The sequence below is a fragment of the Alligator sinensis genome, unplaced genomic scaffold (assembly GCF_000455745.1).
Source record: "Alligator sinensis unplaced genomic scaffold, ASM45574v1 scaffold72_1, whole genome shotgun sequence".
Classification (NCBI taxonomy): domain Eukaryota; kingdom Metazoa; phylum Chordata; order Crocodylia; family Alligatoridae; genus Alligator; species Alligator sinensis.
In genome coordinates this window covers 1,027,530-1,053,528 of record NW_005842547.1, presented here as the reverse complement: position 1 = coordinate 1,053,528, position 25,999 = coordinate 1,027,530, and the positions used below count along the sequence as shown (strand labels likewise).

At 42.2% G+C, this 25,999-nt stretch overlaps 1 protein-coding gene across 1 annotated transcript in view; it reads right to left on the bottom strand.

Annotated features, from left to right (window-relative positions):
• Positions 1-25,999, bottom strand: part of LOC102386534 (CUB and sushi domain-containing protein 1) — a 796,348-nt gene that overhangs the window by 5,925 nt on the left and 764,424 nt on the right. Inside the window, exons 43-45 of the mRNA XM_006032113.1 lie at positions 24,081-24,269; positions 22,629-22,775; positions 2,647-2,835 (exon numbers count right to left, since the gene is read on the bottom strand). Coding sequence (XP_006032175.1) covers positions 2,647-2,835; positions 22,629-22,775; positions 24,081-24,269 — 525 coding nt within the window. The remainder of the gene's footprint in view (positions 1-2,646; positions 2,836-22,628; positions 22,776-24,080; positions 24,270-25,999) is intronic.

The following is a 25,999-nucleotide window of genomic DNA, read 5'->3' as shown; positions in this document are numbered from 1 at the left end:
TATCCCTGCTGCTACTGCTTTCCTGATAACACTGCTGGCTTTTAGACCAGCAGTGTCCAAACAAGATATATCAGCATTATTGGCTTGAATAAAGTAATATTAACAGCAAACACACCTGCATTTTGGAGTAAAGTTTGATTAAAAGAACTAACTAAAATGGTATTTGGTCCTTTATCATCTGAGAGAATGTCAATGCTGTTAAACTCCTAAGTTCACTGAAGCGACTCTCAGCTTCCCACATGCTTGATAAAATGGCTAAGAGCAGTCTGAGAAAATTGTCCAATTCAATCAATGGTCCCTATATTTCTCAGGTCAAGGATTAGAAGAGACTTACAGCCTCCAGGACAAAGATTCACTTGTACTCATTCATGAACACTTCCAGCTGGGTTATGTGCATTCATACAGTGAATAATGGATTGGTCTTTAAACTTAATTATATCCATTGTTTTGCATTGCAGCAAGATACACTTCCTCTGAACAACAGATAATCAGTGCAAGCTGAAAACCTACTTACTACCTAGAAGTGGGGATACGACTTCAATTGTTTAAATATTCATCATTAAAAATATTTTCCTGCTTCTACAGGAGTGCTTTCCCAATTTCCCTCTTCTCATAAGAGAGAGAAATTGAGATTTATTCAAAATATGTTCATACATACTGTATGAAAATACCTTACATTGTTACGTCTCAGCTCTGTATTCTTGGGGAACCCTGGTACAGGATACAGTCTGTCTGACTCACAAAGGACTCCCCCCCCCCCTCCCTCCCTCCCCTCCTCTACCTAGTGAGAGATGCACCTAAGACCCTCACCAGATAAGGGTGACGAGTGAATCAACTGCCCTAGGTCTCATTTACATGAGAGATGGAAAACAGAAAGCCTGAAGCAGAGACTGCAGTGAATTCTGGGATCAGAGAAGCAGGAGAGCGCTGCATGATGGGGAATCTGTGCTTCCAATGTTAATCAACCCATGTTCACACACACCCAGCTCAGCATTTATCAGACCAGTTCTAATCTGGATTTGCTAGGACTTTTCCCCCCCCAGACACACGCACAGAGCTCTAAGTTTAATAGGCATCTCGGGCCGTACATTCCCCGGTCCCACTATGGGAGGCCTATTTAAACTTGATTGACTAAAACTCGGTTGCCGGGTTAGGGAATGCTGAGGCAAGAGACCGAGTCAGAGGGGGTATGGGCAACATTTGAACAATGGTTAAGGGTTCATCACAGCATCCAGCCTGCTGGAGCCCTAATCCCAGGTGTTGTCATATCTTTCCCGAGACGACTGGTGGGAGTCCTCTCCACAAAAGGTTATGAGCACCCCAATAATTGCTTTAAGTCTGTTAAAAGACTATAGTAAGATCTGGAAAAGTCATGCTAAGCTGAGGCTTGTGCACAACAAGTAAAAATCCAAAATCCTGATGCTGCAAGCTATCTATTGTTCCTGAAGAAACCATGAGATATCCCATCAGTATATCTGCCACCCATAGGAATCTCAAGCTGGCTCCCAAGTATTTGGGTTACTCCCTAATCTTAAGTGTTTCCTGATTATCAATCAGTTTCCTGAGATGGTCCAAACCAGATAACCCCTTGTCAATAGAAAAGACAATGATTTACACTACTGAAGGTGCTTCGAAGCAGCTGAACTGAGGGTATAAAAATCTGTAAGTGTGTGTGCTGCTAGAGGGAGAAGAGGAAGAGGAAAAGGAAGGAAAAGAAGTAGAAGCAGGAGGAAAGAAGGAGAAGAAGAAAACCCCTGTGCTGACACCATCCCCTGTCGTTCTTGGGACGCTGGAAGAACAGATCATCTCTCCCTTCAAGGACTGTGCTACAGACTGTGCCTGTCAGCTTTGCAGCCTGAGTACCGTGGACTAGGTGAGATCCCAGCGTTCTCTGTCTTCTTTCTAGGCATAAACTTCTGAACCTGAACTGTATCAGTTAAGCTTGAGCTAAGTTTCCCCAAATACTTAGTGAAACCAGGGTAGTATTGTCATTGTTGGTGTTTGTTTTTCTTTTGCATGTCTATTACTACTAGTACTATTATATATTTCATATGCTTAGCAATAAATAACTTTTATAGTCAAACTGGTAGTAATTGGGTATATTTTTCCTTCTCTGCTTCTCTTTCCTCCCGTGCTCTGCAGCAACGCTTCTTTTACCTATGCTAAAGATCCCTGTGAAGCCCAAATTATTGTGGGGTCTTTTTTGAAGTCAGGATATATGACATCAATCTCTTCTCCCTTGTCCAGGTGATAGGTCACCTGGTCGTAGAAGGAAATGAGATTGGTCAAGCAAGACCTACCTACAACAAACCCGTGCTGGCTATCCCTTAAGATGTTGGCGTCGGCCAGTCCATTAAGGATGGCCTCTTTAATAAACTTTTCTAAGATCTTCCCCGGGATAGAAGTCAGGCTGATGGGCCTATAGTTTCTGCAATTCACATTAATTCTCGCAGCTAGCTGCGTTCTTCATCAACGCACGAGCCGAGTGATCCACCGCTAAGAGTTGATAATGCATGAATAAGCCCATTAAGTTCAATGTGACTGCTGACACACACATGTAGACAGTAATGAGGCCTTATTTTGTAAAAGGGTTTTGTGGGGTTTTTTTAGATAAATTATGGATTCAACAGCAACACAACATCATACCTTGGCAGATCGGGGCAGGAGAATCCCATTGGTACATGCCATTTTGACGTCGTCTGCATGTTGCATTAGTATGGCCAATCATTCTATATCCAGGTTTGCAATAAAAGTGCACTTTACTTCTAGTCGGGCCTCCTGTTTTGTTCACAATCCCACCATTCTTCAAGACAGAGTTTAAGCTGCAATAGGGAGCTATATGCCAAAAAATACAATAATATCAAGATATAAGGCATTTAATGCAAGTATAATAATCCCACTTATAGCAGTAATAAAACATGTTTATGCGGTTTAAAATTCTTTGAAATATCTAAAATTACTGTCAGAATTGTTCAGTATAAAACACGTATCTTATGTGGAAATAACATGAGGTGGAGGACTACCACTCCATTCACTCAGAATTATTTGAGATGATAAATCATAGAAGGGATGTAACTGAGTAATATTGCTGACATATGTAGTTGCTTCAGCACCTCAGATACCTCACATTTAATTATCTGTCTCATAGATTAGATTAATTTAAAGATATCAAATATAGTTACTTGAGCTACATATCATGCACACTACATTATTTGCTTTAGTTAATTACTATTTAAGAATTTCCAAGTACTTAAAAGTTTGAATCATTTAATTAAACACTACCCAAAAGACACGAAAAAAAATCAAGTAAAGTAAAACAAAAATTTGGAATTATCATATATATGGTGTTTTGGATTCTGGTTAATAATCAATGTGAATATTTCATTACGTTTGAACTAGGCACTTTAGAGAAATGTCTTCATACAATGATATTATATAGTAATATAAAAAAAATGTTCATATGATCATAGACGGTTATACTTTCAGAGAAATTAAACACTGGGGAAAAAAACAAAACCTAAACCCTGACTTTGTGCGCCTATGAAAATACTGGCTGAATGCATGATCTAGAATAAAATACAATGCAGGCTTTTTTTTTATTATCACTCAACCTTCAATGCCCTTATTATTCTTGTCCTGGACCTGGAGTAAGCAGAGACTGCCAAAATTGTCAAAATACAATATACTGTGATGTGCTTTAATAACAAGAATAAAAATCAACTAGACAGAGAATTTCATTTCAGACTGTGACCTAAAGAAAAAAAGAGAACTTACTGTAAATCTCTAGAAGTCAAAGGGTAATACATTATTAACCTACTTGGCCATTTTGCCTTCTGAAAATAATAATTTAATAAATGTATTTTGCATATTTTGTTATGGATTCCAATAACTGTATATGCATGAATGGAAGCCCAATAATTGGTGAGACACCTAGGACTTGATTATTCTGAGTATTTCACAGTAGCTGTTTTTTAATATTTAAAGCACTGCTGCCATTGATTTCACATATAACTAAGAATGCTTGCCACTTGTGCAAATTTGATTGCAGAGAATCAAGCCAGATACCCACTTTTCAATATGGCATTTTCTGACTTTCGTATGAGTGATAATTTTAGCAATATTATTTTAATATCGGGCATCAAGCCCAAAGAGAAGAATGAGACTATGAGTGGTCCAGTAAAGATTCTGTAACAAGAATGGACATCAGAAGAGCCCCGTTGGATAGAAAACTGGATTGACTTAGTGACTAGCTTAACAGAACCAGGACAAAAATCCAAGACAGAGAACAGATTGCACTTGGACTGGTAAGGTTGGAGATGACAGGGGAGAGCAGGTCAAACATGGCAGGAATCAAACACAAGGGTCTGCATCTATTAAAACATCCTCCTTTCTAGAGTCTAGAAGGGAATACAAAATTCTAGTATCCCCATTGCCTTGCTGCCAGTAAATATCTGTGAAACCTACTGGACATGTTAGGGTCCCATACCTGCTCTAGTATGACTGATACTTAAAATGACAGGCTATTGCTACCATCATTAACTCCATGACTTCACGTAGCATAAGGCTTTGGGGTGGATCAAACTTTCCAACCCTGCTGCTGCACCATGTGGGTGCCAGTTTGGTTCTAGATGGTAGAATTTGTTTTATCAGCTTTCATTAAAAAAGGGGAAAAAACCTAAGAAATTAAATGCAAAATAACCATGTTAAAGAAATATTTAACATTGCATTATCAAACCCTTGGAAGTAAGGAAATACAGGAATTAAGCATGCTGGTACAACCTTCATTTGTCTCGCTTTTCCATGTGTATGTAATTTAACTACATGATTGCATAGTACATATTCCACTGGAAACCTGATTCATTTATTGAACTGGAAGGGTGGTGCTCCCATAATGAGCAGGTATTAAATATTTTGTATTATCCTAATAGTTTAAGGTATGCCCCTAAACCTTATTTACTGCACTCTTCAAACACTGCTATAAAGATTGAATAATTAATTTGCTTATAAGCTTTTCTGTGGCACACACAGCTATGGCATCTGTCTGGTTCCCAAATATTACTTATCTTCACAACATCATTGAAAGGTAAGGAGGTGTTATCATGCACAAGGCACAGAGATTAAGGCCAAAAGTGTTTGATAATTTTGCTGAGACACCCAACACTTTATTTTTCTGAATGCTTTATATTACACAGCATTTTAATTTTTTTAAGTGTAGCTGCCATTGACTTGAGATTCAAATGGGAGTGCCTGCCACTTTTGCAAATTTGATTGCAGGGTGTCAAGTCAACTACCCATGCTTAAATCTGGCATTTTCAAACTTTTGATTGAGTGACTTTACAATTTTAGCAATATTATTTTAATATAACTTTTCTGTATTTCTGACTTAACATTAGAATACCCACTTGGTTGCAGGCCCAGCTCAGACCCACTTCTATAGACATGTTTAGATGCCCTGTTACCTCAGGCACACCAAACAAAGTGGCACAAAATTCATAGGAAAAGATGGTATGACAGCCATAAAAATGTATTGAGCCAGAGCCTGCAGTCCTCATCCAACCTAAAGTCCATCTGAAGTCAATGTGAGTTTTGCCTAGGTGAGAACTGTAGATATACTGTAGTATTAAATATATTCTTTTTAATTAAACAGCTTGAATATTTATTAATTTATTCCACATTTTGTGGGAAGGAGGACAAGCTGGGTCATGTTTTGCAGCTAAATTCCTTAGAATAACAATACAGTTATTTTGACATTGTGATAAAGCTTGCTGAAAGCTATAACTTTTGATGAGTGGTTTTTGCACGTGTGGCCCTGCTGACCCTGAATAGTAAGTGGGCCTGGCAGCCAGTGACCTAACTACTAGGGCTGCATGAAACAGCACTGTTTCATTTCAACTTCCATTTCACAGTTTCAACAGGACAGTGTTTCATTTTGAGTTTCATTCTGAAGCACTGTTCCGTTTTGTTTTGTCAAAACTGCTTCGCTGTTTTGACACTGTTTCGACATTTTACCCATAGGTTATAATGGGGAAGCATGAAACTGTCTATAACTTTGTCATTTTTTGGCAGATTTGGATGAAAACAGCAGGGATGCAGTGCCTGGTGGCAGTGGCTTGCCCCAGCCAGGAACATTAATCCCCTGAAAATTCTCCATTTGGCTCTGAAGTTCCCTCACTACAGGGATCACCTGGATAAGGAGGGCATCACCAGTGCTAAGGGTCTCAGTGGCCTCAAGGAAGGGCTTGAGGACCACCAGGATCTGGGAGATGGTATCCCACTCAGCTCTGTTAAGGGGGCCACAGACCCCAATCTCCCCGACCAATGCCATCTCATGGATGGCATTCTGTTGCTCCACCAGCCTCTCGAGCATCAGGTATGTGGAGTTCCACCAAGTCTCCGTATCCTGAATTATTTTGTAGGATGGTTTTGTAGATGGTTGTCCTGCAGGATCTTGCTCCCCTTGATGCTCTGGTGGAAATAGCCTGCCACCTTCCTGCATTTGGAAATGAGCTTGCTGGTGGTGCTGGTGACATCACCAGCAGCCCTGTCCCTCACCAAGGCATCCCTGACAATGAGGTAGAAGTTGTGTTCCACATAGTGGATGCCAACAAAGTTGGCATCACGGACCGCCTTGACCATACCGGCCCCATTGTCGGTGATCATGAACCTGCAGGTGAGCTCACCCTGCCCAATGAGCCACTCCTGCACCAAGTGGTTCATAGCCTCCATGATCTCTTTTGCCATGTAGGACTCATTCATTAGCTCAGATTCAAGGAGAGCCCACTGACAGCCTGTCTGGTTACACCCATGTCCTGTGAGGGAGAGGTAGGCACAATCTCCACCACAGCTGCTCCAGAGGTCCAAGTTGAAGTGTAAGGCCATCTGCAGACCTGTCTTGTGCAGCTCCTCCCTCAAGTACTCTCTGGTTCTTAGGTCTTGCCAGAATCTCTGTTCCTGGTTCCTAGTTCCTAGTTTAGTGTTTTGTCTCCTTAGCCCAATCCTTTATCCATGTTTAATTCTTGGGTTCTAGTTCCTGGTATTGACCACCACCAGATCTTTGCTCCTGACTCTAGCTAAGCTTCCTATTTCCTGGTTGCTGGCTCAGGGCTCCAATACAGACCTCAGCGTTTAGCTGTTGCCCAGGTGGCTTCTGGTCCTAGTCTAGATCCTACCTCTGGCTTCTGAACTTGTCTAATCCTAATCCCCTAGTTTATGATTCTCTAGTACCAAGACCCAACTGCCAACATCCAGGTTATACCTCTGTATCTACTCTATACAGTTTAGTAATCATTAAAAATGAAATGTTTCTATTAAACCAACTCCCATAATGGTTGGAGTGCAGAATATTCAATATCTTGCAAGATCAGGCACTAACACAGCAAGTAAGGAAGCAAGTACAAAGCCATAATTTAAAAATGTCTAAAAGTCTGAGGGTGAAAAAATGCCATAAGTAATGTCAGTCTCAAAAGCTGCAACCACTACCAAGTGAGCTCCATTTCTCTGCTTCATTGGGAATCTGGATAAAATGCTTATAATGTATTCCAGACTCACACCTAGGACTACAGAGATAAAATACTTTCCCCCTTCTCATCTGGCTTCTGAGAGAGGATCTGCACTGTTACTATGAGAGGATTAGCAGATACTGGTGCAGTGGTTCAGAAGTGCTTTTCTCTAAGAACAACAAACCTTCAATCCATAAAAATGATGAAGTTCAAGCTGGCCATTCCACTGACCTGAACTCGTGTTACATTTATAGATTTAATTCACTTTTCTGAGTGACATATCAGCAAAGTTCTTTCAAGGCCTCCTAAGTATTAATGTTTTCTGCAAGGTAACACATTTGTACGGCTTCAGCTCACTTATATTTACAATGTCCACTTGTCATTTGTGACTAAAGACCAAGCAGGGTAATGACCGCTTGGCTAAATCACACTTCAATGCTATAAGACACATCACCAGTCAACTGACATGTGAACAGCAGTGGCATGGATATAGACAAAACACACTCTCTTGCTGAAGCATGTAAAACATTTAGGCTGAGATTTTCAATGATGCCTAAAGGGTTCTGGATGTCCAATTCTCAATTAAAATTAATTGAAAATAGATGTCCAAATCCCTCAGGAGCATTGTAAATCTCCATCTTAGAGTTAATAATATGACAATAACTTGCACAAAGAACTTACTCCAAAAAGGGAGACATTTTTCTAACAGTTTCTTGATCAATTTAATATTAGTTCAATAACTGATGCCAAGAAGAGGCTTATAATTAATGATTTTTCCCTCATTCCACGTTCCAAATTTTAAATGAAAAACCTGTGGCCTTTGCTTAATATATTTATCCTTAAAACATCACTGTGAGGTAGAGAAGTGATGATATCCCCATTTTTTAGGGGAAATTAGACACAAAAAGACAGGGCCAGCCCACAATTTTTGGGGGCCCTCTGCAAGATATAGTTTTGGGGCCCCCAGATCCATGAAAAAATCAAAATTGCGGTTGTGGTATAAGCTCACTGAAATAAAATAGTCAGAGCCAGGCTACACACACACTGACTGGGCTGCAGGGGGGCACGGGGTGGGAGCACCATGTGTTGGGGATGCCTGGGTTCCCTTCCTGGGGCCAGGGCTGGGGCCAGAGCAGGAGCGGGAGTGGAGCCAGGAAGGGGCTTCTTGCCTGAATCAAGCCCTTTAAACATGGCACATTGGCAGGAGATGAGTGAGGCACAGCCCCTTGGCTGTGGGGCCCACAGGATAGGATGGGCTGGCCCTGCAGGAAGATTGAGGGCAGGTCCATGCTGCCTCAGTATTGCACTAGGGACTGTCATGCTAAACATGTGGTGCTTGATCCACACACACTGGCTAAATCCAGACAGTCAAAGAGCTCAAGGTGGAATTGACCCAATCTACACAGGTTTCTCTAAACTGCATAGATTGGACCGTTAATGTACAGAACTAATGTTCAGGCTTTCATTGGCCAAGGTAGGCAGATGCCTGCACTGGCCAGGGCCAGAAGGCAGGAGGTGCTCCTGCATGTTTCCCAGTTCTGCCAAGCAGTGAATGACCCAGCCCCAACCCCTTGCTAGCCCCCTACCTCTCCCCCCCCGCGGGGGGGGGGGGGGGGGGTTGGTAGAGGGGGAGAAACAACCCTCCCCACATATCCCCATCACGGTTTGCACAGCAAGTTGGGGGGAACCCCTAAGGTGGGGGAGCTTTCCCCCTGCATAGCACAGCTTTGCTGGGCAGTGAATGTACCAGTCCCACTCCCTTACCAGCCCCCCAAAACCCATACCTGAGAGGCAGGGGGCTGGTGAGGGGGTTGGTTGGGGCATTTGTTGCCCAGCAGAGCCAGGCTGTGCAAGGGAAAGGTCCTTGGGGACCTCTCCCACACCCACTGTGTACACCCTGGCTGGGAAGGCGGGATGTCTGAATGGTGAAGTGGTGGTGAAGGTGCAGGGTTGCGGTGTTTGCTGTCTTGTGCATCCAGGCTACCCAGTGGAAATCCCCCACCTTGGGGGCTTTCTCCCCCTGCTGTGCAGGCCCCAGCTGGGGAGGAGCAAGGGCTGGGGTAGGGGTTCATTCCCCACTTTGCCCGTCCCCCATATGCTGCTGGCCAGACTGGGGAGCAGAGGCTTTGCTGCTTCAGCTTTGTGACAGTTACAAGGGCAGGGCTGCCTGGCTTGGCTGGAGCAGAGAGCTGGAGTGGAGGTGAGCCTGCCCGCCTGTGAGGAAGGTTAGCAGGGAATACAATGCATCCTGAGATGCTGAGGGACTGGGACCTAACTTATGTTGGGGGGGATCCAGAACAGAAGTTCAATAGAGCAGTCTAACCTAAAGTGATCCAATCTGCTATTACATTCATCCAAGTCTAACTTAAACTGAATTCCACCATTTTGAAACTGATCTATGTATACTGAACTTCTCTTCTGTTAAAGATTTAGATTGGTTTCCAATCACTTATACCAGTTTATGTGTAATTTCTGTCCTTAGCTATTATGCTCCAAAAGGGAAATAGTGTAGCCAGTTTAGAGCAGTGCTGTGTAGGCACCAGTAATCCCTTTCTCATCAGTGACTGCATAACATCAGTTTCAGGAGGTAGAGCATGTGGAGTAGGGGAGCATTCCTCCCTACCATGGCACCCATTTTGTCCAAGGCACATGGGAAACTTGTGTTGGGGCAGGGGGAATTTAAAACAGCTTTCCTGACAGATCAGATACTGCCTAGCAAGTGGGAAATCCAAAGCTTCTAATAGAAAAACATAATTCAGAAACTATAAAGGAAAGAAAGAAGAAAAAGAATACAACATTAAGGCTCTATTACTACCTTTTAGGCTTGCCAAATCATTTCATATTTACCGCGTAAACAGGCTAAAAAGAGCAGCATATAATTTCAAAGACCTATACCCGTTTTAGGAGTATCACTGTGAATATTAGGTTTTTCAAAAAATAAGATATCTAGCTGAATAACATGTCATTTATGCTATAGATTCTCTTACTTATGATGCAACATTTATAAATTATTCTGTTTACACTGTACACCAAAGTCCTGTGCAAATCCCTATTCAGTGATTTTTCTTGCTGTACACTGTAAAGCGAGTCACCACACAGAGAAATTCATAAATTTAAGACAGACAATTATAACCAGTTCAAAAAACCTGCTCACATGATTCACATTGCACCTCTGACATGCTATGAGAGATGTGAAAATTTTATGATATGAAGGCAAAGCAATCAATAGCTGATTATTGTTTTTAAAATTAAAGGGAAAGGGAATAATGGCTGTTTCCTGGATCCAGAGAAGGTTAAAAAAAAAACCAAGAGAACATAAATAATTCAACTAAATGAAGTGAGAGAGTAGATTTGAAGACTTCAAATACTTGTATAATAGAATCGCAATGAAACCATAGCTTCTGATCAACTCTGATGCTTAATTTTTGTTATCCCATTCCTGTTCTATTAGCAACCAATTACAAGTTCAGTAACATGACCAAAAACAAGGCACTACTAACCATGTCTTCTACCTCTCTGCCAAACTAATAAAAATGTATTTGCTGAAAACAACTACAGAAATGCAAAAGGCATGTTGTCAGTTTTTAAACTAGCTAGCTAAATCTTAGATCCTATTCCACCTCTAAGACATATAAGTGGTATTTAGGTGGCCTTTTGGCATCTAAGGATGCAAACAAGTGTTCACTGCACTGGTCTAGGTTTAGGTGGCTTACTTTAAGCTGTATGGGTGCTTGTCCACATAATCAGCATTTACCCCCTAAAAATGCTCCTGGTTTAATTTTCCTTACTTAGTTTACAACAAGTAATTAAGTAACATGTATGTGATTTAATACACAATGGCTTATTATGCTATAACTAGTAAAATGTACTAGGGGGTACATCAGAACAATTTTATCCTTCTTCCCTTTCAGTACTACTTTACTGCTAGGTAGTGTTTTTGCACAAGATTTAATATTTTGGTTGGCTTAATTTCTTGGGTCATGCCAGATTTCTTTTTTGGAGGGAATTGTTGGTGGTGTTGCTTGTTGGTGGTTTTGTCTGAGAAACACATATTTTGAGGAGGGGGATAGCAGTGCTGCCCGTCTCCCCTGCAAAGACTTCCACTTTTTCCTGGACGCTTGTTGCTTGTTAGATGGGGTGCTGCTGGATGGGGAGGGAAATCTTTTAATTCAAAAGTCAGCAAGAGTGAGCCTGCCTGCCTTCCCCTCACAAGTCTGGACTGGCACTGGGGGTCTGTACCGCAGGCCTCCCAAAGGGGCTGCCCCCTTACCCAAGCCTGGTCCCAAAGCAGTTCTGTTCCCTGCTTTTTCTGCATGCTTCTTGCACTGGGCGCTTGGTGTGGGGTATGGGCTACACAAAAACATAAAAAGGGTCTGGCTGCACCCCCCCCCCCACCTCCCTGTGTATTGGCATCTGGGTATCATGTACCCAGGATACCTATGCTAAAGCCTGAATAGAAACATTACTACAGGAATTTTTTATTTAAAACAGAAAGAATCCTGTTTCCTGTGGTTTGTATCCTCATGTCAAAAAGCATGATTTTTTTCCAAAGCTGAGAACCAGCATGGGGGTGGCCTTGGGTTGTTATCAAGACTGATTAAGATTCCTTGGGTATCCCTGTGGCCAGAACAGCTTCCCCAAAGTGGGGTTGGGGCACCATGATCAGCCTACTCCAACTCCCCCTCCCCCGCCATCACCAGGCAGTAGCCAGCATGAGCTAACACCCCCACCCCTGCATGGCAGGGGGATGGTGTGGGTTGAAAGGAAGAAAGAAACAGCCCAGGCTCAATGAGAGGAATTTTCTTATCATTTAGTCTATTTGCATGTTAATCTTTTAACTGCTGCATTGGCAGAACATCATCACCTGCAGTCATATCCCCCCAGCCTACAACCAGATTCCTTCAATGCTTGTTCCCCCTCCTGTCCTCTACCCCACAAGCTTATCCATCTTCTCTTGTACTCGTGTTCCTTCTAAGCCTTTTTTTTTGTCCCCACCAGCATGTCCCTGTCCTCCTTTGACCAACCTCTGCTTGCCATTCCTCCTGCCAGCAGTCATACTGCTGCCTCTTTCTGGGAGTACAGGGGGCTGCAGATCAGGAGTGAGGAGCATCAGCTAGGTTTCAGGGGGAGGGGTTGGAAGGGCAGAGGGGTACAGGTCAAGATTGAGGGGGCGCCAGCTGGCCTGGCAGGGGCTGCAGGTTAGCTATGATGAGAGGCACTGGCAGGGCTGGTGGGGCAGGGGACTTCAGGTTTGGAGTGAGGGACACAGGCAGGGCTGGGGGGCAGAGGGTGCCACCTGTGCCAACCACCAACCCCCCCCATGCGCTCGTGCCACAACCCCCAGGCCACTTCAGAGAGAGGAGAGTCACACACTCTTGGAGAGGTTTGAGTCCTGTGATGCACCCAGCTCTGGGTTGTAATGGCGACATATAACTGTGTATGGTGTGGACTGTGCTAAACTGTTATATGTGGCTGTTGCACCCAGCCCTGGGGTGTATCTCAGCCCTCCCCATACACTGTTATATGGAGCTGTTACACCCCAGACCTGGACTCATCTCTTCCCTCCCCATGCACTGTTATATGTGGTCGTTACACCCCAGAGCTAGGACTACCCCAGCAAGAGTAAGGGGGTGAGGGGTACTGGCAGGGCTGTAGGACAGTGGCTTGGTTGTAAAGCATGACCATGTTTTCTATGTAATTGATATATATTGTGCCTCCTGTAGGACAGGAGAGGACCATTTCCCATCCCTCCCTCAGAACATTACCTTAAGATTCCTCAACAGAACCTGTAAAACCAGTTGAGTAACTCTGGCCAAATCCTGCAGTACTGACCCTATTTACATTTTCACTGACATCCTGTCACACTTTTAGCTTCTTTCATTTCTTGGAGTCTCAGAACAGCAGAGATCTCCATGTCTGAAGAAGGGTGACTGCACCTGAAAGCTTGCCAAGAACTTTTTTCTAACTGCTCAGTTGGTCTAATAAAAGGTATCACATCTACTCAAAGAACCTTGCCTGCCTATGTTCTTAGACCAACATGGCTACATCCAAAAATCCAGACCCCTTGGAATTGCTTTGTCTGCATTAACAGTGCTCCAATGAAGCTGCTTTTTGGATGGGGCCCTGGGGCCCTGGATGAGGGCATCAGCAGGGCTGGGGGGTAGGGGCTGTGGGTTTGAAGTGAAGGACAATGGCAGCATGGGGGGAGGCAGGGGCTGTGGGTTGCAAGTGAGAGACACCCCCAAAGTGTGACAAGTCAGTGACCATGATTTTTTTGACTGAGCAATTTTATTTATTTATTTTTATACAGAGTCAGACATGGTTTGGCATGTTATGCCACAGTGTCCAAGGACCCCGGGTCTGCTTTTTGTGGGGAGACTTGAAATCTGACAGCACATTGTCCTATCAGCATTTCACAGTAACTCTATTTGCATATCAGTTCCAGTTCCCCTGCAGCTCAGGTTACAGCTCTCATCAGTCTGTGCCTTGATGCAGACCTATGAACCTGGCTTTCCAGGAATTTGAACAGACACCAGCCCAGTTCAATAAACCATATAGTTTCCTCTTCTAGAAGCAGGCTTCTGTGATGTGACTATTCTAGGGCCAGCAATATTATTGTTTTCTTGTTGCTTGCTCCATTAGGAATAGAGGAAGCCATGCCCTAGCAAGCAGTCCACAGAGACAAATCCCCATTCCTACATTATCTTCCAGTATGCCAAAGCCTATTCCATGATTAATTACCCAGAGCTACTTGACCTATACCACATGCACACAATGCTACACGTTAGGGTTCTCTTCTAGAATTGGTAAAAGCCTGCTTAACTGTGATGTGCACTTGGTAAGCCATGTACTTTGTTTGCTCTGTTCATCAGTCACACCCCCAGGAGGTTCCAGGAATATTTCCTGAGGTCCAGAAATATTTCACTTGCAAAATTCCATGCCAGTCTCACCTCTCTCCAGGCCTGGGGCTGTGGGGGACCCCCTGCTTGCAGTGAGTGGCTTGCTCTCACCATCCACTTTTTTGGGGTGCCCCAGGCCACATGCTAGGGTTTGCTCCCTGAATTTCAAACTGCCTGCCTCTACTGAATGTCAAGAAACATCTGCATCCCCCACACCCCCCCCCCCATGGTGTGGGGCAGGGACCCCTGGCTGGCAGTGACTGGCCTTCTCACCATTCTCTGTTTTGGGGTGGCCAACACCAAGGCTGGGCTGGGCTAACTGGACCTTATGGCAGGTCTAACCAGACCTTATCGTGCATCCACAGGTGCATCTCAAGTAGGTCCAAGAAGGTGATCCTCCCCCTCTACGTGACACTGGTCAGGCCACAGCTGGAGTATTGTGTCCGGTTCTGGGCACCCCACTTCAAGAGGGATGTGGACAACATTGAGAGGGCCCAGAGGAGGGCCATCCGCATGATCTGGGGACAGCAGGGCAGACCCTACAAGGAGAGGCTATGTGACCTGAACCTGTTCAGCCTTCACAAGAGAAGGCTGAGGGGGGACCTGGTGACCGTCTATAAACTCACTAGGGGGGACCAGAAGGGTTTGAGGGAGACCTTGTTTCCCTTAGCGCCCCCCGGGATAACAAGAAATAACGGCCACAAGTTGTTGGAGAGTAGGTTTAGATTAGACATCCGTAAGAAGTACTTCACAGTTAGGGTGGCTAGGACCTGGAACCAACTTCCAAGGGAAGTGGTGCTGGTTCCTACCCTGGGGGTCTTTAAGAAACGGCTTGATGCCTACTTGGCTGGGGTCATTTGAGCCCAGTTTCCCTCCTGCCCAGGCAGGGGGTCGGACTTGAAGATCTACAAGGTCCCTTCTGACTCTACTTCTATGATTCTATGATTCTATGAAGGCTACATGCGATGGTTCATGAGGCTGCAGTTTGTTTCTTTAAGTCCCAGGTCCTTATTCCTGGTTTCTGGTTCCTTTTTCAAAGCTAATCTATACCCAATAAAAGCTTCTTATTAATGAATTACACATTCTAAAGAGAGAGAATTTCATTAGCTTTGCATATTTACCAAATAATATGTAAATTAATATCCTGCATCCACCATGCCTGGATACCTCTGACCAGTTTTGTGCGGCCCAAAGCATGGTCTGATTGACAGCCCCCCCCCCCCCAATGTATACTGTAATAAGTATATGGGCTTGAATAAGGAATTTCTTTTGGGCTGGGATTAGAGATGGAAATCCTTCTTAGGTCCCCCCACACCATGACTCTGTGCCACTGAGGGACTCTCCTAGACATCTCTGACTAGAGTCTTGCCTGGCCCAAAGCACTGTTTGTTCACGCCACGCTGCCAACTGACAGCCCCCCATGCACACTATACTAAGTATATGGGCTTGAGTAAGGAACTATTTTTGGGGATGGGATGACAGTTGGAAATCCTTCCTGGTTTAGCCCACATAGTCAGGGGTGTCCAGGAGAGTCCCCAGTGGCAGAGGCATGGTGTGGGGTGGCCCTAGCTCAGGGGTATAAAGGCCACATATAACAGTTCATGGGGAGGGCAAAGATGCGCCCAGCTCTGGGCTGTAATGGCTACATATAATAGTGTATGGGGAGGGCTGACAGACACCCCAGAGCTTGGTGCAACAGCCACATATAACATTTCATCACAACCCTCACCATACACTGTTATATGTGGCCATTAGACTCCAGAGCTGAGTGCAACTGGGTCAGTCCTGGGTTGACAGTTGTGACCAGAGAGACAAGGAGACAGTGCCATGGTCTGCTACTGTGGTTGGTGTCAGGGGGAGCTGTCCTGGCAATGAGGGAACTGCCTGTGTGACCAGTGGGGTCACCCTAAATCCAGCACCCCAACAAAGCTGAAAGATGAGGGATGAAACCCCTGGTGTGCACCCCCAGTGGAAAGCCTGATGGGCTGCATGGTGGCAAAAGGTGTGGGGACAGTGCTGGCATGGGCAGTTTCCCTGTCATCCAGCAATGGTGACAACTCATTAATCCCCAAAGTCTGTGAGGGCTCAGATAGAAACCCATTTTGGGGCTTTAAAATAGGCGCTTTCAAAAAAAGGGGCGGGGGGGGGCGGGAAGGGGAAGGCAAGAAAGACCAGAGAAAGACCAGACTTGGCAATGGTTTGGTGGCCAGCCAGGGCTGGGTGCACCCCCAACTTCCTATCCATGCCACTGCTAGACTGCCCCAAAGAACCCTGACCACAGTCCTGCCCAGCCCAAAGCATGGTTTGTGCATGCAAGGCTGCCAATTGACAGCCCCCTCCCCCTCATACCCACAGTACTAAGTATGTCGGCTCAAATAAAGAACTGGTTAGATTGATCTAAACTTAACACTTGTATGTGCCCTGAGTCTACTGTGACTCTGTCCTATGCTGCTCACTGATTTGTCTCCCATGCCTGCCACTGAAACTGAGCTACTGGGTCAAAAAGACTACACAATTTACAGGGCCAAAAGAAAGCATACATGGAACCTGATTCTCTTGCTCAGAGCAGAGTGCTTTTTCTAGGAAGAAAAGAAGGACCCCTAATTCGGGCCTCTGCTCACAGCCTGGTTTATGCATTTTATCTAGAGACTGATGAATGCATTGGAAATAGGGAGCAGAACAAAGGGCCTTATTCACTGGGCTACCACATCAGGGTCCATAGAATCACAGAAATCATAGAAAATTTGGGATGGAAGGGACCTCAGGAGGTCATCTAGTCCAACCACCTGCTCAAATCTGGACTATCCCCAACTAGATCATCCCAGCCAAGGCTTTGTTGAGTCAGGCCATGAACACCTCAAAGGATGGAGATTCCACCACTTCTCTAGGTAAACTGTTCCAGTGTTTCACCACTGTACTAGTGAGAAAGTTTTTCCTAATATCCAACCTAAACCTCCCTTGCTGCAACATGTCCAACTTTCATGTTTTTGGGTTTTTTTCCTTATTCCATGCAGCTGAGTTGCTCCTTCTGCCTGTGCCTAGCATTTCATCTTGGCTGCCTGTAGGAAACTTCCTGGTCAGTGTTTACATTCTCTGGAAGAGCATAGTCTCTTATTGAGGGGATGTGAGAGGTATCCACCTCTCCAGGCAGAAAAGGATTGATTCTTTGACAAGAGATGCACAGCAGCCAAGCAGTCAAATAGACTTAGGTGTCTACTAGGCAAAATAGGATCTGTGCCAAAGTACTAATATACTAATATACCTATATACCATTAACATTATATAGTATGTAACAGTATATACTTATTTAGGCCCCCAATTAACAGAGTGCCTCCTAAATATTAAAAAGCAGGCTCTCTCCCCTTCAACATGCAAGCAAAACAGCTTAGTTATTTGATGGGTGATTTATGTTGGCTTGCTTATTTAATCGTAACAGCTGCTGCTGGATTTGCAGAAGGGACCAGGATTCCTGCAAAGGCAGAGAGAGAAAGTTTGCAGAAAGTTGTTGCTTGCAAGAGCACATGCATATTTTTGATGGGCTCCTGAGGAAGGAGAGGGGAGGGAATGCAGCCCAGGGGACTTAGCCAGGCTCAGAGAAGGGAGGGAGCTCTGGGACCACCGAGCTCAGGGACGAACCACCCTGCAGCCTGCCTATGAAGTGAACCTGCCCTTAGTGACAGGGAGAAGATAACCTGGTATTATTTTTCCCTCTGTGAGGCAGAGGGACCAGTGTGATGGAAAAAGGGTGGTAAAGTAGACTTGCCTAGGAGGGCAGGTTGTTGGTCTGGGAGAGTTAACTGAGAACCAGCCTGGGGCCAGGTGGGTGATAAACCCAGGGTTGTTTCAGTTATCAGCACAAGGGGCTGTGTATGGCAATTGGAGAAAGGTGCTTTTGGGGAGAGGGGATAGTGTATGTTTCTTTGCAGATATCAAAGACAGCTGGAGTAGAGGAGAGCTTCTTTTCCCCATGCAGGCTGTAGCAGAGAGCCCGACTTTCTGAAGCAGTAGCACCAGCCATTGTTATTATGTTGCCAGTGTGAAGAAGAGCTGATGTCATGTTCATCCTGTGTGCTCCTGCTCACCGAAGTCTCAAGGTTTTAGCTGGGGAGTTGTACTGAGGGTGTCTTTGATTCAATATGTGGAAAATGTTTAGTTCATTGATACCTGCCTTAGACAATTCATGTATTGATATCCTGTTCTGCCATTAACCTCATTCATATGTTAACTGTTTTGTAAATAATAAACTGTGTAAATAGTTGACTGTATGTACTCCAGTATGTGGGGAAACTACAAAAAAGCACTCCACAGAGAGGTGGCCTCAGCCAAGGGCCTGGGAGGTCGACCAAGGCTATTTGACACCCAAGGTCCCTGAATCTCAATGGGGCTGTGGGTAGCACCATGGCTGGGGTTACATAAGGATGCTTGTGTGAGTGTAAATTATTGAGAGAAAACAGTCAAAGAAATAGGATTTGCATTTAATTTGAAAGTGATTGCATGCTCATTTTTATGTCTTTGAGAGAGAAATTCCACAATCTGGGCCCAGGAAGTGCTGTTTCCCACTTACATGTTTTGCTTATTTGTTTATTGTCTCATTGTTTGGGTGGAATCAAGCTGTGGTGAGAGGCTGGAGTTATGCATATGAGAAAAAGGATTAAAACTACTTTGGGGCACCATACCTGTCCCTGATTCTCCATGACAACTTTATTGGATTTACAATCATATTTTCTTTTTCGTTAAACTTATTTTTCTTTTCCCTACTGCTGTGTGAAAGACTCACAAAAGCAACAGGGAGAAACTGACTGCCCATAAAAGAGTAAAAATAATAGAATCTTTGTCAAATTAATAGACTAAACAATCTTGAACAAATATTTTTGGTGTTTTTGTTCCACAAACATCTTGGGTAATATTTTAACAGTGGTATTTACAGAATCCTAAACAGAACTGTGAATGTTCAATTGATGGTTCCCCTTTGAGTTGTACTCCCACACAGCACAGCTAACAAAAGTTCGTTCGAGTTAAAAAAATGTTCTTTTTATGTCTGTTAGTCAAGGAAAAATTGTATATTAAGGCCACAAATCAAGATTGTGCCAGTCAAACTAGAACATATGGGACACATGGAAGAATGCCATTTTGTTATTGTGCCACTGAAATACACTGATTCTTTCTACTAATATTTATTTGGGGTAGGGGTGGGGGTAGGGGTAGAGTGGGGTTGAGTGGAGAAGAAAGGCCATGCATTATTGAATCTTAGGTAACTTTCAAGGATGTTAGATCGCACTTTTGAAAGAACTACCCGGATACCACATGACAAATTGATGCAGTACAAAAAGAAAATCATCAGAAATTGCACACCATTAGTTATGATATACCTTTCCTCCCTGGAACGTATACAGAAAATCCTCAAACAATTGCAATCCATACTAGGAGAAGACACAATTCTTAAAGAGACCTTCCCAGAACCACCAATCCTAGCCTTTAAACAAGCACTAGAGCTTGTCAATCTCATCATCAGATGCAAAGGACCCGTGGCCCAAAACAAACCAAATGGATCCACTCCATGCCAGGACAAGAAATGTAAAACCTGCCAACATATCTCCACCATTCTCGGAATTACTACATCCCATAACAGAGCCATCACCATTCCTGGATCTTACACCTACACTTCCAGAAATGTAGTATATCTTATCCAGTACACTACATGCCCTGATGGAAATTATGTAGGAGAAACCAAGCAACAACTTTTCATAAATCTGTATTTTGCATATTGGCTTCTATTCTACCCAGAAGAACACAGAACAACAGCAAGCTCTCCTTATGCCTGAAGAATGCTGTTTGTGCTGGAAAGTTTGCAAAGTACAATTTTTCCAACTATTTAGTTGTTCTAATAAAAAATATCACATTTACCCAAAGAACCTTGTCTGTCTAGATAACTTTCAAGTAATGTTTTACTTTAACTGCTGATGAATGGAAATAAATTAATAGTTTATTTACTGAAGGAAACATTTAAACATTCTGTTAAAGCATCTGTCACTGTTTTAGAATAGAGAATGTGCTTCTGCGAACTAAATCCAATCTTGACCAAGCTACAATTTACCAAACTTCATGAATGGACATGGTTTGAGGAGTAGGGAAGGGAGGTGGGCAAGCAGTAATTCATTGCTATAAGTCCATCATTATGAGGAAGTTTGCTGGCTCAGTCACAGCTGCCTTGGAATCAATAGACTTTTGGGGATACTGTATTTTTCCCTGTTACTCCTCATTCATGCTGACTGTCTCCATTACAACTCATATAAAACATACAGAAATAGGGAGAAATGCAGGCTTCTGAGCTGACTGTTAGTGAAAGAGAAGATATAACAATTGCCTGTTCCTAAAAAATGGTCATCAGGATTACATGTCTCTCTCTAGTTCCCAAATTCTAGTGCTAAGTGGTGGCTTGTGCCCGTAATACATGTTGCAAATGGTAGAGTTAGGACTGGCAACTAGGTAACCAACATTCCCAATCCAAAAACTAATATTGTGCACATTCAATGATACCTCAAATAATGTATCATTTCTCAAATAAAAGGAAGCAGCTTAACAACTTGAGGCTCTATAGCATTCCCTAATAAAGAAATATTTCCTAAAAGATCCTGAAGGGCTCCCATAATCCCAACCCAAAGTTGTTCCCCTGCTCCTTCTAAAATAAGCAAGCACTCTACTCAAGTTCATCCCCACCTTCTCCTGTCCCCACTTGCACTAGTTAACAGACTCCCCCTCTATCTGCTTGTATGACTAACCCATCCATCAGGGTACAGGACCCTCTTTCTTGTAGCCACCCTCTAGAGAGGGTTACAAGTCACTGTCTTTAAAAAAACAGATAGGAAATCTCATCACTTTTTGCAGAACAAACACCTTACTCTTACTGCTTCTGAGATGGGGAAACAAATGTTTTGTGCAAAAGCTGTCCCTGCACTCATATTCCTTAGGGAAAAACCTTTATTTCCAAATAAAGTTTCAAACAAAACCTGCAAACATGCTTTGATTTCAGGCCTCCCCTTTTCTTTCAACAGAGGGAGGAGCTCTCTGTGGGGTTAGAGGATGCCATGTGTTAGTGACACAATGCAGAAGAGCTCATTGAAACTACCTCCCTGCACACCCAAACAAGTTGGCCCTCATTTCAGTAGTTTCTTCTGTAGTGAAAATATTAAAGTGATTTTTGTCAGCCATTAAAAATCACACAAGACCAAATCTTAACTATTTCAATAGCCACCCAAAGTCCAAATACAGCAGAAACAAAAATAGAGGCTATATAAGTGATCCTAATGGTACACCTCTACAGGAGAGAGCAAGCACATGCATGTTTGTATAAAAATATGTTTACCCCAAACAGGAACAAGGTACATAGGTTCATATAGAGAAAAATACTGTTTTCACAGTCAGGGTGCCACTACTAGCAGTGGGAATACTGTGTCTGTAATACTAAAGTATAAAGTTTTTCTTGAGATCTATTTTAAATCTATTTTACTCCGATTTGAAGCCACTGTTTTATATCGTGCCCTCTGCAGCAAGGAAGAAAAGTTGTTCTCCTGATTCTTTCTGGCAGCCTTTCATAGGAACTGGTGGATATTGTTCAGTAATCATACAGACTTTCCAGGGTGTAAAAATTATTTCTCTCCTAATATTGCCACTTATCTTCTCAGGGCACAGCCTGGACAGGCACTCAACAAAGGATTTGCCCTACAGGTTAGATATATATATGTATAACCAAAATTCTGTATAGGGAAACAGCAACACCACACATCTACTACTAATTTCAAATCTGATGGTTCATCTCAAAGGTGACCTGACAGTGAAACACTTACTGAAGCTGAAGAGTCTTTCTCCTCAGCCCTGCCATGCTGCAATATATTTTAATCAAAGCACAGTACTGCTGAGAATTTATTCAACTGTTAATGCTACGAACGTTATAACTTCATATCCAAGTATCTCACATCATTGTGAATCAGAATCTTTTAATTTCCAGTGAGGTTTTAAATGCAGCGTAGTCAGAAACTAGGACACTAGGGTTTTCCTTTGTCTTGCTTTCTCCATCTACAAAATTAGAGTAATTACTAATTTGGAAGTCCTATATAGTAGTATTTACTACTGTTTTCAAAGAAGCAGTCATTACAATACAGGTCTTAATTTGTTGCTGACTATGATACATAAACGTAAAGCACAATTGAATATATATAAGCGAGTTACTAACCTGAGTAACGTATTTTAAAACCCTTCTTATTGGTTGCATGGTCAGTTGACCAGCGGAGATACAGCTGATTTGTTTTGCTTGTGAAGTTCAGTTGCCCTGTATGATTTCCACTTAAAGCAACCAGCAAAGGACTTTGCCCAGAAGAACCTTTAAAGATAGGTAAAGTGAAAAGTAAAATATAATATGAGATGAGAAAGGTCAAATAAAAGTCGCTATTCTACACTGCAATGAGAGAGTAGTAGGAGTACTAAAGGGTTTAATTTGGAGAAGCTTGAGGGAAACTGTATTGAGTCTTGGACACAGAGTAGTGCACAGTGAGGGCTAATCCTAACTTCCCCACACTAATTATTCCTTTGACCTGTAAAAAGAGACTGAAAAGGAGGAAACAGCTAATGAACTGAATATGCTATAGGGAAACTAGACATTTCAAAAGAATTCAGGATTTTATTATTTTTTTAATACAGGGGTATAAATTACTAAAGCATATTTTACAATGAATTTAGATACTACAATTTCAATTGCTTAACAAACTGTTTGTAAGAAGACTTCAGCACATGTGGCAGTGACTACTGTCCTCCTGGGTGTCATGGTAACATGATGAAAACACACCCAAAGTGTACATTAATCAGCTTTACCACACAGTCTGTTATATCTTCTTGGTTAATGAGGGGAGACATGATAACAAAAAAGTGTGTTACAAAATGGTTAGGGATGAATTATTCTCATTAGTCAATGACAAAAGGACAAGTAATAGTAAGCTAAAAATATAGTGGAAAAATAGTTAAGAACAGAACTAAGAACAGTTAGTTAATGAAATAAACTAATCTGAGAGGTTGTCAGATGGCAGTGACATTTTGAACATTACATTTGGCTCATTTCTATGTTAATTGCTTGTGTTTCGATAGACAACTAAATTTTTTGTACCACCAGGTTCAAACCACCATATAGTTTAAGAAGACACTGTGAATGGAACAGAACAAGTGTGAAATCATGTTTACTAGATATGTGCAAGATTAAATTTAACACACATTCTAATGGAGGGAGTGCATTAGAGATTCCTTCAATACCAAATATTTCTATGAGTTTAAGAGATGGTATTTCAACCCAAAAGAATTTTCTTTCTAGAAATAGTACTATTAAAAAAAAGACGCATGGGGGAAGGGTAATTTCTGCTTGCTGGTGCTCTTGTGCAGCCCCAGGAAAATATTTTTTAGGACTCTTACAAGAAATTTCTTCCTAGTAACTAAAAAATTGATCAGATGCTCTTTCAAGAATGCTGTTATCCAAAAGAACATCGGCCACCAGAGTTTAGACTTCAAGCAGAATAATGAAAATACTGGACCCACTCTGATAATTCCAAACACATTATTATTCGATGGCACCAATACTTTGGAAATCAAATTTGTGTCATGTCTTCATTTGTTGTTCATGGTCAGATAGTTAACTTCTTACCATCAAATATTTCCAGCACATCAAACTGTTTTTCACTCTGAAACATTTCTACAAAGATAGAGATGTTATATCCTGGTTCAATTTTAATAGTCCAAGAGCAGGTCTGAGAATTAGGGTAGTTGCCTGGGTAACCTGGACTGAGGATCACTCCTGATGATTCCATACGGTTTTCATTTGCTGGGCATTGTGCTAAAATATATATTTAACAAGGAAAAAAAAAGCAGGTTACAAGAAAATGTATTTTAAACTATTTTTCAAATGAATAAGTAGGGATTTCAGAATCAGTTTGCAAGTCAGACCCCTTTAAATCATATCGTATTGATGCACTTAATCTGTTGATCCTTCAACTTAAAGTAGAGATTGGTAAAATTACACTTAAAGGGAACAAGTCAGTGCTAGAAACCAGTACTTAGGTTCATAAAACGAGATAATGATAATATATAAAACACAGATGTTAAAACAGTTCATACTCCAAAGAGTTTAAAGCCAAGAGCACTGTATATGCCCAAGGACTGTTATGATCAAATTTAATGATGTCTAAGTTTAATTTTCTGGTTAAGCTCTTCTACCTGTGAACTGGACCAGTCCTTTCCAATCACGTTCTGAGAATCAATTATTGAGGGTTTTTGAACCAGCAAAGTCATTGGTTAATGCATATAAACTAGTAAACCTAGCAACTTGTTGGAACTCAGTATTATTAACAAGAGGTGAAATTTCCAAGATTTAAACGATTCCTTTTTAATTCAACAATAGTTTTATTCAACCAAGTCAGATCAAAGCATGTTTCCCTTTGTTACTTTAACTCTAATTTTAAATTGATGTCAAACAAATTTTCACATTGTAGACACTAATATTTATTTTCTTTTGTGTCTGATCGAGAACTAAGTTGTTTTATAAATGTCTTTAAAATATTTATGTTCAAAATGTTTTTGATTCAAATGTTCTCTTGTTGGTTACTGTTTTTGTTTAATCATCTACCTATCATTGAGGAGAGACCTCTTCATGGCTGCTGGCTCCTATACGCTGATTTTTCCCCAGTATTGCACAATGCATGATGTGCATTTTAATAATGTTGCATGTTAGATTTAGAAATATACCTTGAAAGGGATTGACAAATGTGCCAGGAGTCTGTCTGGAATATTCCCCAAATGCTGGCATAAATTAAAGGATATGGAAATTATGAATAATAAAATAACCAAAAAAGTAATAGAGAGAGAAAAAATACAGCATGGGTGAATAAAAAGATGTCTATTCAAAGTACAAAAACTAAAATCAGGGCCACCCTAATGAGTTTTCACATTCTCAGTTATTTCCTCATATCCTCAAAGGTGTCAGGATGTCACCCTTACTCTTCTACTCAGAGATTGCTCTAAGCACCAAATGTACTAACTAGAAAATAAATTGTGTTTTATGAGGTGTGTCCAGCCTACACCCGCTGCTCTATCAACTCAGGTAGTTTTCATAAAAAAGTAAGTCCTCCTTCAGTAGTTTAAAAAGCTGAAAAATAAATATATAAAGAAATAAAAGATTTCCATCCGATATTAGTCCACAAAGGTACAGGGTTTGTGGATATATAGCCCTTTTCTTTTCTAAATATTATGTTCCTACACCCTCAGGATTTGAGACTGTGATATAAATCTCTGAGAAGTTGACATAACTCTATCACTCTTCCAACCTACCCACTCAACACACCGCCTTCCAGTTTTCAGTAAATAGAATAAGAATGTGTATGCACTTGGGTGGGACAGTATGGGTTCATTCTGCATGCCTTTTCATTTCAATATTTCTCTCCTTTTCTCTTCTCCTAAAATACTGAAAATATTAGTATAGTATAGTGAACTCTGTAAAATATGAATTGAAAATGTAGTTTCAGGCTTAGAAATTAATTGTCTGTGTTTTGAAGACTTACAAACAGAAAA